Raw genomic sequence first — 15,306 nt, 5'->3', positions numbered from 1 at the left:
TGGTCCTCCTAGTGGATCCTGGCTCAATGAAGTAGAACTCTGACTGTCTTGAGAACTGTCTCTAGCAATCTCTTCAGCAATTGTGGTTTATTGCTCTATTTCTTCGTTCAACATTTGCAAATAATTTGGAAAAACAGGACATTCTATGGTATCCTTAGTTGCATTAAAAGAGTCTTCATAACATAGAAAATCTCCAAGTAGTTCCTCTTCTGTACGCCATGGCTTAAAGAGTTGCAATAGAGCTAAATAGTAAAATTCTCTTTTGTCTGGAGCTTCGCAACTCAATTTTCGATGATTAATCAAATGGCCTTTTCTCTGCTTCACTAGACATCCTTCATACCCAATGACAGCATATTTTCCATTATTGATATATTCTGTGATGTTCCTCTTATAACTGTAGTTTTGCAGAACTTCATATAAACAAGTGTTCTCAAGGTGAGTACTTCTATTTGGATAGTATGTATCCAACATATTTGTCTTCAAAATATCTGTACTGTTTGGTTCTTTCTCCGCCAAATATTCAATTTCTTGTACAGATTTCAAAACTCGGTTTCGTGTTGCAGCAAGACCTAGACTCACCCAAATGATTGTTCTTGATTTGACAAAGAGACTTGCTGATGATAACCGATCAGAACATTCATATGCTCCAATTTCTCGATGCGACAACATCTTCAGACTGAAACTGTATAATTTCTTGCTTAGACTCTTTTCATGTGAAATGTCCTCCCACATTTCTTTCAGTTCTGTCTTTTCTTTTTTTGTGATGTAAGATGCCACATATCGAGCCACAGCAATAGAGTTGTCAGCAACGAACTGAATATCCATGTTAGCATTCCACATGGACAAAATCACTGGGTTGTAGTCGTTGATGCACTTGGACTCTTCGTTTCTTTTTAAATTATATGTATTTTTGGGAGATTTCCTCGTCACAGTATGTCGTAGAGATGACATCAAATTATTTACTCTTCCCTTAGAAATCACTGGTCGTGGAAACACAAAATGTCATTTCGTGTAGTACTTTTCCTTGTTTTTAAATTTTCGACGACAGTACTTTCCACAACGATGAGATTGAAAACGTAAATTTTTTTGCCTTAAACTGTTTTCTTAAGTAGTTTTTGGAACAGCACATGTTGAATACTGTTCAATGAAACTCATCACTGTTTCATCTGAATTTAATTCAAATTTGGGTGCATCTTTAATCCATAACTGCATATGTATATGAGGAGCACCTCTCGCTTGATATTCCTTCCTCCAAAAGAAATCCAAAACCTCTCCAAGGGGAGGATTTTTTTTGTTGGTAATAAAAGACATCATAGCTTCAAATCTATGATTAAAATATCTGCAAACATTCACTGGATCCAAAGAACACAATTCTATATTTTGTATGTTTCAATTTGCCTCTCGTAGAAATTGAAGTAAGTCGTCCCATGCATACTCAGCACAGCTAAGAGTAAGGAACCATGTAGGAGTTCCTAAGTTTCTTAGCATACATTTCAATTCCCCATGACGACGGAACCAATACTCATTTGTTCCACACTGACATGCCATGAGATTGATTAGCTGAGATTCCAAAATACTGTCTTGCACATTGACTTTCTCCATAAAGTCCCTTGCTGAAAAATTTTGCAGATGAGCTCCACTTTTCAATATATGATTAACTGCATAAGAAAGCCCAGACAAATCACTTTCATACAGTAGATGAAACAAATACGGAATGCATTGCCGAAACCTTGGATCTTCAGCATATAATCTTAAAGTCCGGTATTCAGCTGCAGGAATTTGAACTGGTCGATCGTCATATCATCCACCACAACCTGTTGGAAATAACTGTGGAAAACAACAAGCTTCCAAACTTTCTTCCCATACACTAATGGGACTTCCTTTTGCTGCTTTCATTTGAAACAAGTCAATTGCATTCCCCATTATTTCTTTGGAATGCAAAGGATGAACAGTATAATGTTCATATATTTCTTCACTTCTAGACACATCAACTTTTTCAATTTGGCCAACTGAACAATCACTGTCTTCTTCTGTAGCTGTTTCCTCTGCTCCAACACTTACATCTTTATAGTACTCATTGTTTTTGACCAAATACAACATTGCCTTTTTGACTTTCCTAACATCCACTAAATCTTGCCAGATTTTCTTACTCATTGTCGGAACCCCATTAACGAGAATAACCAGAGGATCCTCTTCTATTCTTTCTACACCAATTGTATCAATATTTTTCTTGATATCTAGAGGCAAATAAATAACTCTTCCCTTTAATCCTCTTTGTAAATCTGTAGGAGGTAATTTCCCTATTTTAGGCTCCATGCGAAAAATAGATTGAAAAGGATTGACACATTGAATCAAAATTGATTTATAAGTATTTAAATCCATCAATTCAGAAGGAATATCTATCAACTGAAGATTATTATGAGCAGCTCTAGCAGACATTCTATTTTCATTTAATTTTTTCAAACAATAATTACAAATACACTGATCAAAACTCAAATCAAAAGAATTCTCCACCAACAAATAACTTACAAAATCCTGCCATTAACTATTATTTTCCAATTCACAATTTGCATATAAATCAACTAACCTAGTCTGAATCTTATAATGAGTCAGGGAGAACACACACAAGTTAAATTAGGCCTTTCACTTGATTTCACCTTAAACTTGGTAATTTCCTCGTCAAACTTTTCTGTACTTGAAATCTGTACATTGTCTTCCACATTACCATATAAAACTATATCCATTTCTACACTGTCCTCTTTGTTCCCAAAATAACAAAACTCAATTTCTTCACAAATAGTCTTCACATCCACTTCAGATCCATGCAAAAGAGCACTTTTTGCATGATACAACCTTCTCACTAATTTCCTCACCTTATTATGATGCACTGCTAACATCCTAAAATGATGTAAAACACTCTGACATACTTTTCTAGAAAGACAAGCCAGTGGATGCCCATGCACACCTGTGCTTTCTCTCACTCTGCAAGGATCTAACTCTTGCAAGAACTTCATTTTTTGTTTTAGACTTTTCTTACTATAGGCACATAAGAAATTTCGAAGCAAATCGATTGAATCCTGTCGCACACTACAAATACTACTGCATTTCCATGTGTACACTGGACGCTTAGTACTCCTCCCTAAAACTTCATCACCTAACACCTCTTCTGCATCTCCAGACATAAGTTTCTCTTTTTCCATCGGACAACCGTCTTTCACCTCATATGCTCGACCACTGGTGTCAACTACATGCACCAAATCTTTTTCCTGAAAGTAACTCTCCTCATTAAAAAATGGCTCAGAACTTGAACTATGCATCCATTCTCCAGAAAATACTTCACAAAAATTAGTCCGATTAATAATTCTTTCCATCTACTGTTCGATTTGAAAACATCAATTGCCTTATTAAGTATTCTAATTCTATTGATTACAAAAATAATTATTTTTTTCTTAACTTCAAAAGCCTGATCAACAATCTTCTCTACACTTTTCCTTTTCTTGTAAAAAGCAGCTCTCTGTTTACCTTTCTTTTCATTTTTTTGCAAATTTAAAACTACCCTATTGTGAAACATTCGTCTACGAATGTCCCTAAATTGATTTAACCTTCTATTTCTATCCATAGTCTTATCTCCTGATCCAATAGATACATTTTTTGAGGGCCTCTCCTTCCTTTTTAAATTTGTTGTCTGCTTCTGGATCTTCTTATGACCATTAACATTACTTTTTGATCTACATAAATTGTGAAGAAAAGACTTAATTGTCTTACCAGGAGCTTTTCTGGTGTTTTTTGAAGTACTTGTTGTAGAAGATTCTTGTATTTCCTTTGATGATTTAGATTTTTTACGTATGGTATTTTTTCTACTCCTTTGCCTTGATGGCATTTTTGCTTGCTTTTAAAATGTTGATTTCAATCTGTGGTTCTGAAAAAAATAACACATTAAAGACCACTATTAGCAAACAACAAAGTAATGACAAAAAGAAAACAATAAAAACACTAATTTGCAACATATTAAAGTTTATACCACAGCAACTCAGGGCCTTATTTATGAAGGCCTTGCGCCACCAGTGCGTCCCATGTTAAAAGAGACGCACCGGTGCCACAAGGCAGTCATAAATAAGGACCAAATGTAAATACCATTGATTTTCCCCAAAAATCGTTTTTTGAATAACATTTAAGAAACACTGCGCAGAACCTATGTACAACCACTCAATATCACTTTGGGAACCTCACTGTTTCCCAAAATACAAATCCTTTATCTTGCAAATGTTGATAGCAAGTATTATCAAAAAGCAAAAAACAAACCAACAGGAAACAAACTCAGGGCCTTATTTATGAAGGCCTTGCGCCACAAGAGCGTCACTTATTTCCCATGTTTAAAGTGATGCACCGGCTGCACAAGGCAATCATAAATAAAGGCCAAATGAAAATACCATTGATTTGCACCCAAAATCGTTTTTTGAATAACATTTTAGAAACACAGCAAAGATCCTATATACAAGCACTCAATTTCACTACTGAACCCTCACTATTTCACAAAATAGAAATCCTCTATCTTGCAAATGTTCATAATAAGTATTATCAAAAAGCAAAAAACAAATCAACAGCCAACAAACTCAGGGCCTTATTTATGAAGAACTTGCGCCACAAGAGCATCACTTATTTCCCATGTTTAAAGTGATGCACCGGATGCACAAGGCAATCATAAATAAACGCCAAATGAAAATACCATTGATTTGCACCCAAAATAGTTTTTGAAATAACATCTTAGAAACACAGCAAAGATCCTATGTACAAGCACTCATTTTCACTAATGAACCCTCACTATTTCACAAAATACAAATCCTCTATCTTGCAAATGTTGATATCAAACATTATCAAAAAGCAAGACACAAACAAACAACAACAAAAACTTAGGACCTTATTTATGAAGGCCTTGCGCCACAAGAGCGTCACTTATTTCCCATGTTTAAAGTGATGCACCGGCTGCACAAGGCAATCATAAATAAGGGCCAAAGGAAAATACCATTAATTTGCACCCAAAATGGTTTTTTGAATAACATTTTAGAAACACTGCGCAGAACCTATGTACAACCTCTCAATATCACTTTTGAAACGTCACTGTTTCCCAAAATACAAATCCTCTATTTTGCAAATGTTCATATCAAGTATTTTCCAAAAGCAAAAAACAAATCAACAGCCAACAAACTCAGGGCCTTATTTATGAAGGCCTTGCGCCACAAGAGTGTCACTTATTTCCCATGTTTAAAGTGATGCACCGGCTGCACAAGGCAATCATAAATAAGGGCCAAATGAAAATACCATTGATTTGCACCCAAAATCGTTTTTTGAATAACATTTTAGAAACACAACACAGGACCTATGTACAAGCATACAATTTCACTACTGAAACTTCACTATCTGCTTCCAAATATTCTCCATAGAGCAAACAAGTCTCTATCTAAATAAATCATTACTTACCTTTACAAATGCTTTGGGAGATTAAGAACAGTGTCAGACATACACACCAATTTTTCTTTGCTTGCGTTTCGTGCTACCCATGACTTAGGCCCCCTGTATCTGAGAAAGAGATTTACCAGCTATGTCCCAGCACGCACCCTCAGATCTTCCACTCTGTTCAAACTGGCCTTTCCCCGCTTTAAGCGAGCGAGACTCGGTGGCCAATCGATCTCAGTGATCATGGCTCGGGCCTGGAATGCTCTCCCATTTCACCTGCGTTCCATGCCAACAGTTGATGCATTTAAAAAACACCTGAAAACACATCTGTACAAAAGTGTAGTCTGAGTTGCTTTCTTCCTGTTTTGCTGTCTGCCTCTCCCATACCCGCGCCAGGATACTCTCAAGTAACGGAGCGCGCTACAAAATGGTTTATAACATATAACATAACATAACATAGTAGAGCAAAAGGTGTGCACTCAATACACTGAAACCAAGACTGGCATAGAAAATCTCTAACTTTACACACATATGCCTTAATTCAACCAATCAAAAGTCTTCCCTCACTATTTTCAAACCAACACCCTTCCCCCTCTCAGACCTTTCTATCTGTTACCATAGCAACTCCCTCCTAACTGAACTCTCAGGTTCAAAAGTTTATTCTACATAGTTGCAAATTAAGTCAGCAAGGATGTTTGACCTCTCAATACACCAGCTTATCCAGGGTATTATTGCTTTTAGTGACTTTTTCTTAACCATGCAAATTGCTTCTTTCAGACAACGCAACCATGCACCCTAACTTTCTATTTTCAACTAACTGAATCCACCAATCATTGCTTGTGATTCAACAGCAGGGAAACTCCACAATTATTTTTTTGTAAACTCCTACTGTTCCAACTACCATTTCATTCCCACACTTCATCTGACTGCACCAGAACCTTCTCACATCATGTATTCTGTATGGATTATTGGACATAGCTACATCCACTGGGCTCAAAGGTATGCAGCAAGCAGCAATTATCACAACCTTGATTTACCAAATGTGGAAATTAAGTGGATTGGCCAGAGAGGATTGAGATGTCATCAATTGATTGAATTGGTGAAAACCTTTTTACATCTGCCAAACCCTGACCTCTTAATAGTGCACTGTGGTGGAAATCATTTGGGCACTATGACTGGGGTTGGTCTGGAAATGCTTTTAAAGGACACCTTTGATCAATTGATGACACTTTTTCCACAAACTGCCTTGGTATATTCCAATATATGCCAAAGACAGAAATGGAACTGTCCAACCAATTTTGTCCACAATTTGAAAAAGCACGGAAACATGTGAATAAATCTGTTTCTGCTTACATGAGAGACTGTGGAATGGGTTCAATATACAATAATAACTTGCGTTACAACATGCAAGACATCTACAGAGGAGATGGTGTGCACTTCTCAGATGAGGGGAATAGAATATTCCTCGTGAATTTAAGACTGTGCATTGGAACCCGCAACATTTTTCAATTTTTATTTTTTATTTTTTGCCTATATGAGCGTCCTAAGCCCCCCTCAGAAAACCTAGAGGGTCAGGAAGTGACTACAATGCCCCCTTCTTCCCATTCCCAACATTGTTTGTCCTCCATCTTGTGTCTCGATTATACCGAAACACAAAATGGAGGACTCCCGTAACGCTGCCGGTGCGCGTACCGGAGCGCGCACCGGTAAGCGCTCGCTAAAAAAAGGTGGGAAAGTAATTTACAGAAAAACCACTGGAGACACTTTCATCAAATATAGAATAGGCCCTACTACATAGCAGTCCCTACCATTTGCCCAAATATGGTGAAATTCCATTGAGACATTTAGGCTGCAGACCTGTCTAAATATCCTGAGGTAAATTACATGACCAAAACACATATGAAGTGTTAGAATTGACAACCAATTAAAACGTTTCTTACATTTTCTACGATTATTTCCTGACATTTGATTGGTTATGTACATGAATATATATAAAAAAAGAGAAGGAAACACAGCCATTTTGACTACTACTTCCTGAAGTACATTTGAAAAGAAATAACACTGACAACTTTAACTGCTTTCTTAAAGGTAAGTTGTTATTTGGAAAAGTGAAATATGTTGTGAACTTTCAGTTAATTTGAGAAAAAATATTGTTACTTATATACTATCCCACTGTAATAGAAATAGATTGAGATAGACTTCTCTGTTATAGTTATGGATTGAATTAGGCTTCCCTTGTATTATTATACATTTACTTTATCACATACACTTTTATATATTTCTAATTCCAGCCTAATACCATACACTACCCAAAGGTAGCTTCACTATTAAAAAATCCAAACTGCCTGTCTGAACTTAAACACAACAGTGCCCTAACTCTACTGATATATTTTTTTTAATGCAATTTACAGCAACCAAATGGAAGTAGAACAGGATATTTCTTTTGAAATTGTTTTGGACAACAACACAGAAGAAACAATTGCTGAAAATGATGACTTTGATTTTATGGATGAGTCTTTGGACCATGAATTAGTTCAGTGTGTGGAATCAATTGAATCTCAGAATACAAATGAGGACATTCCAGACAATATATAATTAGAAGTTTTATTAAATTAGGAAAAAGAATCAGAAGAATACATTTATATTTAATATTGAAAAATTGTTCGAGCCATTATTCATTTTTATATGTAATTCATCAAGTAGATCAAAAATGTTTAAAATATAAAGTGAGACTTATAGTATACGGTGCAACTTTTTCTGTTACATAGTAAGTTTGCTCATAGTTACTTCCTTTCTCCCACTATATTATCTCCCATGTGTATTTAACATCTCTTTATCATCTCCTGCCTCCATGTTGTTTCTGATTTCCTGACAGACTAGGGTATGAATTCCTGAGATTGTCTTTTGTTTTTGTTTGGATTGTATTTGTCATCGCCTGTCCCCCTGTACTCGCTCCCCCGTTTCTCCCGCCCCGCTCCCCGCTTCCCGCCTCCGTTGTTAGCCACGCCCCCTTTCTTTCGGTGCCCTCCCCGCTCCCACCTCCCAGCTGCTCCGCCCTCCCTTGCACTTTGCCATATATGGCGACCGTGCGAACGGGCAGCGGTCACGCGCAGCGGGCGCGCCGATTGTGCGCCGATGGCGCGCCAAAGGTAAGCCCGCCGCCACCCTCAACGCACTCAACGCCGGCCAAGTCCCGGGCTGCTACAGAGCCACCCTGAGACGCACCCATGGACCCTTCTGCTGCAACGCCTGCAAGTTCACCTGCATCCGGACCTGCACCACTCCAGCAGTGCCCAAGACATCGATGAGCAACAGCAGCAGCCACCTGAGATGCATCCTACTCAACACCCGCTCCGTCCACAGGCACGCCATCGAGATCTGGAACCTGCTCAACACCACAGCCCCAGATGTCGCCTTCTTCACGGAAACCTGGATGAACGCCTCCTCCACGCCTGACATCGCCATCCCAGACGGCTACAAGATCATCTGAAGGGACCGCATCAACCACACCGGAGGAGGCATCGCCATCGTCCACAGGAACACCATCCGCATCACGACCAACACCGATGACACCCTCGCCACCGCCGAGCACCTGCACTTCCAAGTCCACATCAACCCCAAGACCACCCTCAGAGGCACCCTCATCTACAGACCTCCTGGACAACGCACACAATTCAGCGAAGACATCGCCAACTTCATCAGCCCGCACGCTCTCTGCTCCGCTGACTACATCCTCCTAGGGGACCTCAACTTCCACCTGGAGAACAACAACAACTGCAACACAACCACCCTGCTGGACAACCTCGCCAACCTGGGACTCAAGCAACTGGGTCTGCGCAATATGAATAACTTTTTTGGATGAGATGTCATAATCTGTGAAATTATGCAAAAATATTAAACTTTCAATTTTCTTATATTATCGATATGTTGTATGTACTTACTTTATCGGGTAGATGGCACTGTCTTCACATCTAACTTTCAAATGTCTTACAGAGGTGAACAGGCATGTGGTCACAAACAGCATCAGTGTACCACTAGTCACAGAATAGTAAAATACACTGTACATTTTAACGTGATTTATACATTAAGACCAACCAATCAATCAATCAATCAGTGACACTTATAAAGCGCGCTACATACCCGTAGGGTCTCAAGGCGCTGCAAGTGTATTTATTTGAAATGTCTTAGGAAAATGTTTTGTATAAGTATTCATTTACAGCCATTTAGTCTCTGCTAAGGTTGATTACACAGGAATTCTAGTTCCAATACCCCTGGTAGTTCCAGAAGAGTTTCAACCAGCCATTTTACATGACCACATCAACTGGAAATCTCCAAAAGAAAATAAACAGATGTGAAGTGTTGTGTTGGATCTCAAAATTCTATTGGGGCTACAAATTACAGTTAGAAGTCCCGCTAAAATTACGGTGCCTACTCATAATGAGGGTTCATTTTCTTGGGCGTTGAATCATTTGCACATGTTTAAGCCTTGTAAAAATTGGAGCCAGTGCATGCTTTTCTGTTTGGTCCAGGCAAAGAGTAGGGTTTTTGCCAAGGCCATCATTTGAGACCATCTTCGTAACATCATGAATTTGGAGAAATATATTCATGTTGTGCACAGAGTTGCATCGTGCCTCAAAGTGCAATAGTTGCAAACAGTAAAAACTCACAAACAGCCACAAGCAAAATATTTTATGTCGTTTGAGGATCATTGTTCCTGAGGGTAAAAGTGAAATTATGTTGGGAATAACAATAGTTGCACATGCATGAAGAGTTCTCTCTATTTGAGGATAATTTAAAAGTTAGATTTCAAGCTATATAGCAGAGAAGCGAGAAGCACAGGTTCAATCTTGGTAAAGGCTTCACCAGAGAAATGGCTTCTACGATGAAGATGAAAGAACTCTTTGAGAAGTATTTTAATCCAAGGAAGGTACTAGAGACATTTTTCATCCGAGATTCAGATTTTTTTGAGGACACAATTACTCAGGTGTTTACAAAATTCCTCAAATGCTCCTCATCAGGTATGTACTAGTCATGGACTTACATATTTTTTCATTTTCGCTTGCAGAAGAAAAACTCAAAATGTGGTACCAGAATAACGTCTAACATAAACAATGAGCTCAAATCATTTGCAGTGGGGGATTGAGTACAAATGTTATGCAAAAATATTGGTATTAAAAATACTAAATCTCTAATCTTTTGATAAGAATGTCTATTTTTTAAGACCTTGTGCTGTGGCCACTACAATGGAATAGTGAATATAATAAATACTTCCACATCAATATAGGGAGGCAATATAATTCACATCTGTCAGCTGGGAGATCTGGCTAGGTCACCCCTGGACCATGTGTTTAAAACAGAATCCATGAAGTCTCAAGCTACATAAATGCACGTTCTTCCCCTCTCCTCTGTGTTTCATAACCTTTGCCCTAAAAACTGAAAAACGGTATACAGCCTGCATAAGGAGATCATCTATTGAGTTTTGGTGTATTGTGCACAGAAATATAAGAAGATTGTTTAGAAATAGATTTTTGAATTGCTGAAGAATTCAAAATGCATTTTTATCAACACTAAAGGCTATTCTCTAAGGTAAAGTACCTTGTGAGTTGTTTATGTGTAATTTACTCTTATACTTTTAAGTAACTTTGCTTTAGATCTGAGAAAAGTGAATCAGCTTACTTTTGTCAGGTCTCAAGAGTTAATTTGCAAGTTTATGCAAAATAGTTAATAGATCTGTACTTATAGTTTTAGGTTTGACTCAATAGTTTCTAGTTTCTAGTTTTAGAAAAACCTATTTAAAACAGTTTTTTTACGCCTTAATATTAGATCCACAAAAGACGCAATGAATTTGCTTTTAAGATTAGAGGACCCAGGATTGTGCTTTTATACAGCAACATTTCTCCTGAAAGCGATTCACACTAGGAAATCAATGATCTTTGACATTTGACCGTACGAACCGCAGGGTTTCTTAAGTTATTTTTCCACTTGCACTTTTTTTGATAATGGACAACCAGGCTGTAATACTTTTCTTGGAAGAAATGTATACTAGGATATTAATGTTCTTTGATGATATTTGAGTGTATGACCAATAGGGCCTCCTAGGTATGGCCGTTTTATGTTTGCATTAATTTAGGGGGAGTACATGAATTATGCACTGGTGTCTATTATAGTGTCCCTTTTTATGTTTAAGTTTTTTAAGCTCGTTTAATATTTTGAAATTTTATGTAGAGGCAACTCTTTTTATCATTACTGTGTATTCGTTGTGACTTATGATGTATGTTTACCTTTGCTTATATGGTTGATTCATTTAACCTAATAAAAAAATGTACTCAATAGACACAGCTAACTGGTCCCATACTATATGAAACAGTGATATATTAAATATTTTTTTAACGCTATTCTGCAACATCTTTAGAAGCTACTTTTTCCTCATATACTCTATTCTTCCTCTACTGCGAACGTTTATCTTTATTGCAAGGTTTGTGCGTCGTCCACTCATTTTATAGAGGTAGAAAATGTTTCTCACTTTTTAATTTTGAGAAAATGAGTAAAATGCATAAACTCGCATAATTATATGCAAAAAAATCTGTCACATGCTCAACATTCGAGGACAATGGACTCAATGTTCATTGATTAAAAATGTGCAGGCTTTTCTCTTTTGGATAATTTTATCACAATTGGTCACTTTATAAAATGTCAAGCACATAACCAGTTATTTGCCAGGACATTGTATGCACGTTAAAATTCAAATCGGATTCGCAAAATACAGAATAGGCTCAGTTAGAATAAAACAATGTCTTAAAAATCATGGCAGTAGAACTTATTGAATGTGTCCTACAAACTATGCACAGAATTTTTTAGCATTCATATTAAGTACTGAATCTTTGTATTCTCGTTTTTATTCAGATAGACACATACGCTGTTTGTTTAATCCTTTTGATATGCAATTCTTTCTTAATTAAATGTTATTAAATAAATAAAATATTTGCTATTTTCTACATTCTGTGTATAATTTTCAACACCAGTTTAGACTTGGAAATCCCCACATATTAATGTAAAATAATTCAGCAAATAATAAACAAACAAAAAATACTACTTCATACTGTTTTCTTAAGGAGAGAATTTACTTTTTTAAATTTAAACTTCAGGTAAACATTTGTTATCATATTTAATATATTTAAATAATTAAATTTTTCATTCAAATTGTGTTGTGGATTTGTTTATGTTTTTGTACTTTTAAATTGTATTTAAAACAAATATATAAAAGACATTGACATTCATGTTTAACTCAAAAATACTTTATTAAGTTTAATAATGTTTTTTATATTTGCTCACACTTCACCAAAAGGAGCTCTCCAACTTGGCTGTATATGTTATCTATTGTAAAATATAGAGTACATTAAAAAAGGTTATTTAAGTCAAAAGAAAATAGTAAACAACAATAACTTAATATATTTATTTTTAAATGTGAAACAAAATAATACAATAAAAACAAATACATTTTCAGACGTTGAAATACAAACTGATTCCCCACCTGAAATGAAAATATATATATATTTTCTGAATATTTATTAATAATTCTTAAAGTGGTGTAAATATATTTTAATAAAAGTGAATTGTACATTAATTTGTAAATGCAAAAATGCTGTGGATTGGGTGCTTGTGCAAGGATCGGCATGTTTTTTGGTGGCTGGGGTGGCAGCTTATCATGTAGGACCTGAGTTAAGACCTGGATTTAGAGGTGAGAGATCCTGGGAGGGGTTAAGCTCTCTTTGCACAACCCCCCCCCCCAACTGAAAACTGTGCTTCCATTTGTGTCTGACTGCTAGGAGCTGCTGTACAAAGTCTGGCTATGATTTAATCAAGTTATTTAAAGACCAGAGGCCTTCAACTGGGCTGTTTCCAAGTGCTGTGGCAGTAAGTGGTAAAAAAGGAGGAGAGATCCTGTGTCTTAAAGTTCAGCGATGGGTTGTGAGTCTTCAGAAATGGATGGCGCACAACAGGTAGTGGTTGAGTAATCGCGAAAAGGTAGTACTGGTTGGTGCTGCTTGTTCAGAGGAAACCCAAAAAACTCTGAGACCATAGGGTGGAGAAACTAACCCTTCTGATAAGTAGAAAGACCAATCAAGCGCACACAACAAATGTAATGATATGAGTAATCATAGTAAGGTGTTAAGGATAAGATCACACACAAGTGTTCTTTCTATCTTGTTTTAATGGGTAGGTGGATGGTCCTCCTATCAAAGGAGACCCAAGGAGAAAGAAACCAGCCGACATCTGATTCGTCAGAAAGGGTGTTAACCCATGACTCTTCAGGGCTGAAAAAGGGTGGAGTTTTGTGGTATCGGGGAACCAGTGATAATTCCAACCCGGTCCTAGTCGGGTGTTAAAGCCAAGTATACGCACACAGGTGCATAAAGTATCAAAGGCTGAAGGATGAACAGCTCATGTTGAGATAAAGGCGGGTAATGCCTACTATCGATGCAACGAGCAGCAGTATGCCGATGAGTAACGCGTGAGGTATGCCAGATACGGGAAACACGTATCCGGCAAACCTTGCACGTTACCGAAGAGTCATGGGTTAACACACTTTCTGGCGAAACACGTGTTGGCTGGTTTCTTTCTCCGTGGGTCTCCTTTGGACTGGTATGGGAGTGTAATGAAAGAGTGCTCTTGTTTCCCACCTTTCCTGCGGTAACCTAAGTCGCATGTTCTGGGTTGTCTAATGCGTCACTGATGCTAGTCTGGAAGGGGATTTTGGGTACTGAGGTGAGTTTTAGGCACAACCTAATTCACTGAGGTCCTGAGTCTCTGTGAACAGTTCTGTGTCGGAGCAGAATCCCTACAGCAAGTGGTTGTTCAAGTGGTTAGCGAAGCTTAGTGCTGGACCTAATCAACAATAAGTTTGAGTAATTAGAGTTGTGGGTAACTTTGTGGCTATGGAAATGTAAGTATGAAGTTTGTGAATAGAAATGGGCTCACTCTTTTGAGGGTGGGAGCATGCCCCTCTGTAACCTTACTTAACTCACTCCTTATTCCTCCCTACTATGTAACAAAGTCACATTTACCTCTAAACCCAGCAGCCTTATAATAAAGGGACTGGAGTAAACCCAGGCTCGGGTGATTCCACATATGACCACAGTACAAAGCAACTTTGCGCACTACTTCTTAACACCCGGTCTCTGAAAAAACGTGCTCTCTATATCCACCATCTACTAGTGGATAGATCACCTGATATTTTATTTTTAACTGAGACATGGCTAGGCGAGACATCTAATCCTACCTTACCACTGGCTATCCCTACGGGTTACCAGATTATCAGGAAAGACCGCCCGGCTGGTATAGGGGGTGGCATTGCCATTATCTTTAAAAACCACTACTCCTGCTCTACTATACCCGAGGTTGAAATGGAGGGCACAGAATGCCTTGGCTTTCACCTTGTGATATCACCCCACCAGTCCATTGCGGGCCTCCTAATTTAGAGACCTCTGCGGCATGCTGGCAGGTTTCAAGCAGCAATCGGCGACGCTGCCTCGCCTTTTGTCCTTAAATACAAACATTGCCTGGTGCTGGGTGACTTTAATCTACATATGGATGTTCCGGAAGACATGGACTCAGACAGATTACTAAACACACTGGAGGCACTAGACTTGGATCCTTATGTCTCCTCTCCTACCCATGAAAAGGGCTACACTTTAGACCAGATCTTTTCTACAATCACACTAGGCATGAGTCAACCAGTTCCTCTTGTTTGGTCTGATCATTTTCTTCTTGAGTTCACATGCGAGAAGACTTCTAACCCTACCAAGGCTCCAAGGAATTGTAAAAACACTAATTACAGACCCTTTCACTTAA

The 15,306-nt window shown here is 37.8% G+C and overlaps 1 protein-coding gene across 1 annotated transcript in view; it reads left to right on the top strand.

The window, feature by feature from the left end:
• Positions 1-10,310: 10,310 nt before the first annotated feature.
• Positions 10,311-15,306, top strand: part of LOC147718271 (nicotinamide N-methyltransferase-like) — a 69,917-nt gene continuing 64,921 nt past the window's right edge. Inside the window, exon 1 of the mRNA XM_086966671.1 lies at positions 10,311-10,472. Within this exon, the coding sequence (XP_086822797.1) occupies positions 10,325-10,472 (148 nt within the window). The 5' untranslated portion in view covers positions 10,311-10,324. The remainder of the gene's footprint in view (positions 10,473-15,306) is intronic.

The sequence above is a fragment of the Lissotriton vulgaris genome, chromosome 4_1 (assembly GCF_964263255.1).
Source record: "Lissotriton vulgaris chromosome 4_1, aLisVul1.2, whole genome shotgun sequence".
NCBI lineage: Eukaryota > Metazoa > Chordata > Amphibia > Caudata > Salamandridae > Lissotriton > Lissotriton vulgaris.
The sequence above is the reverse complement of the archived record's forward strand: the minus strand, read 5'-3'. Positions and strand labels throughout refer to the sequence as shown.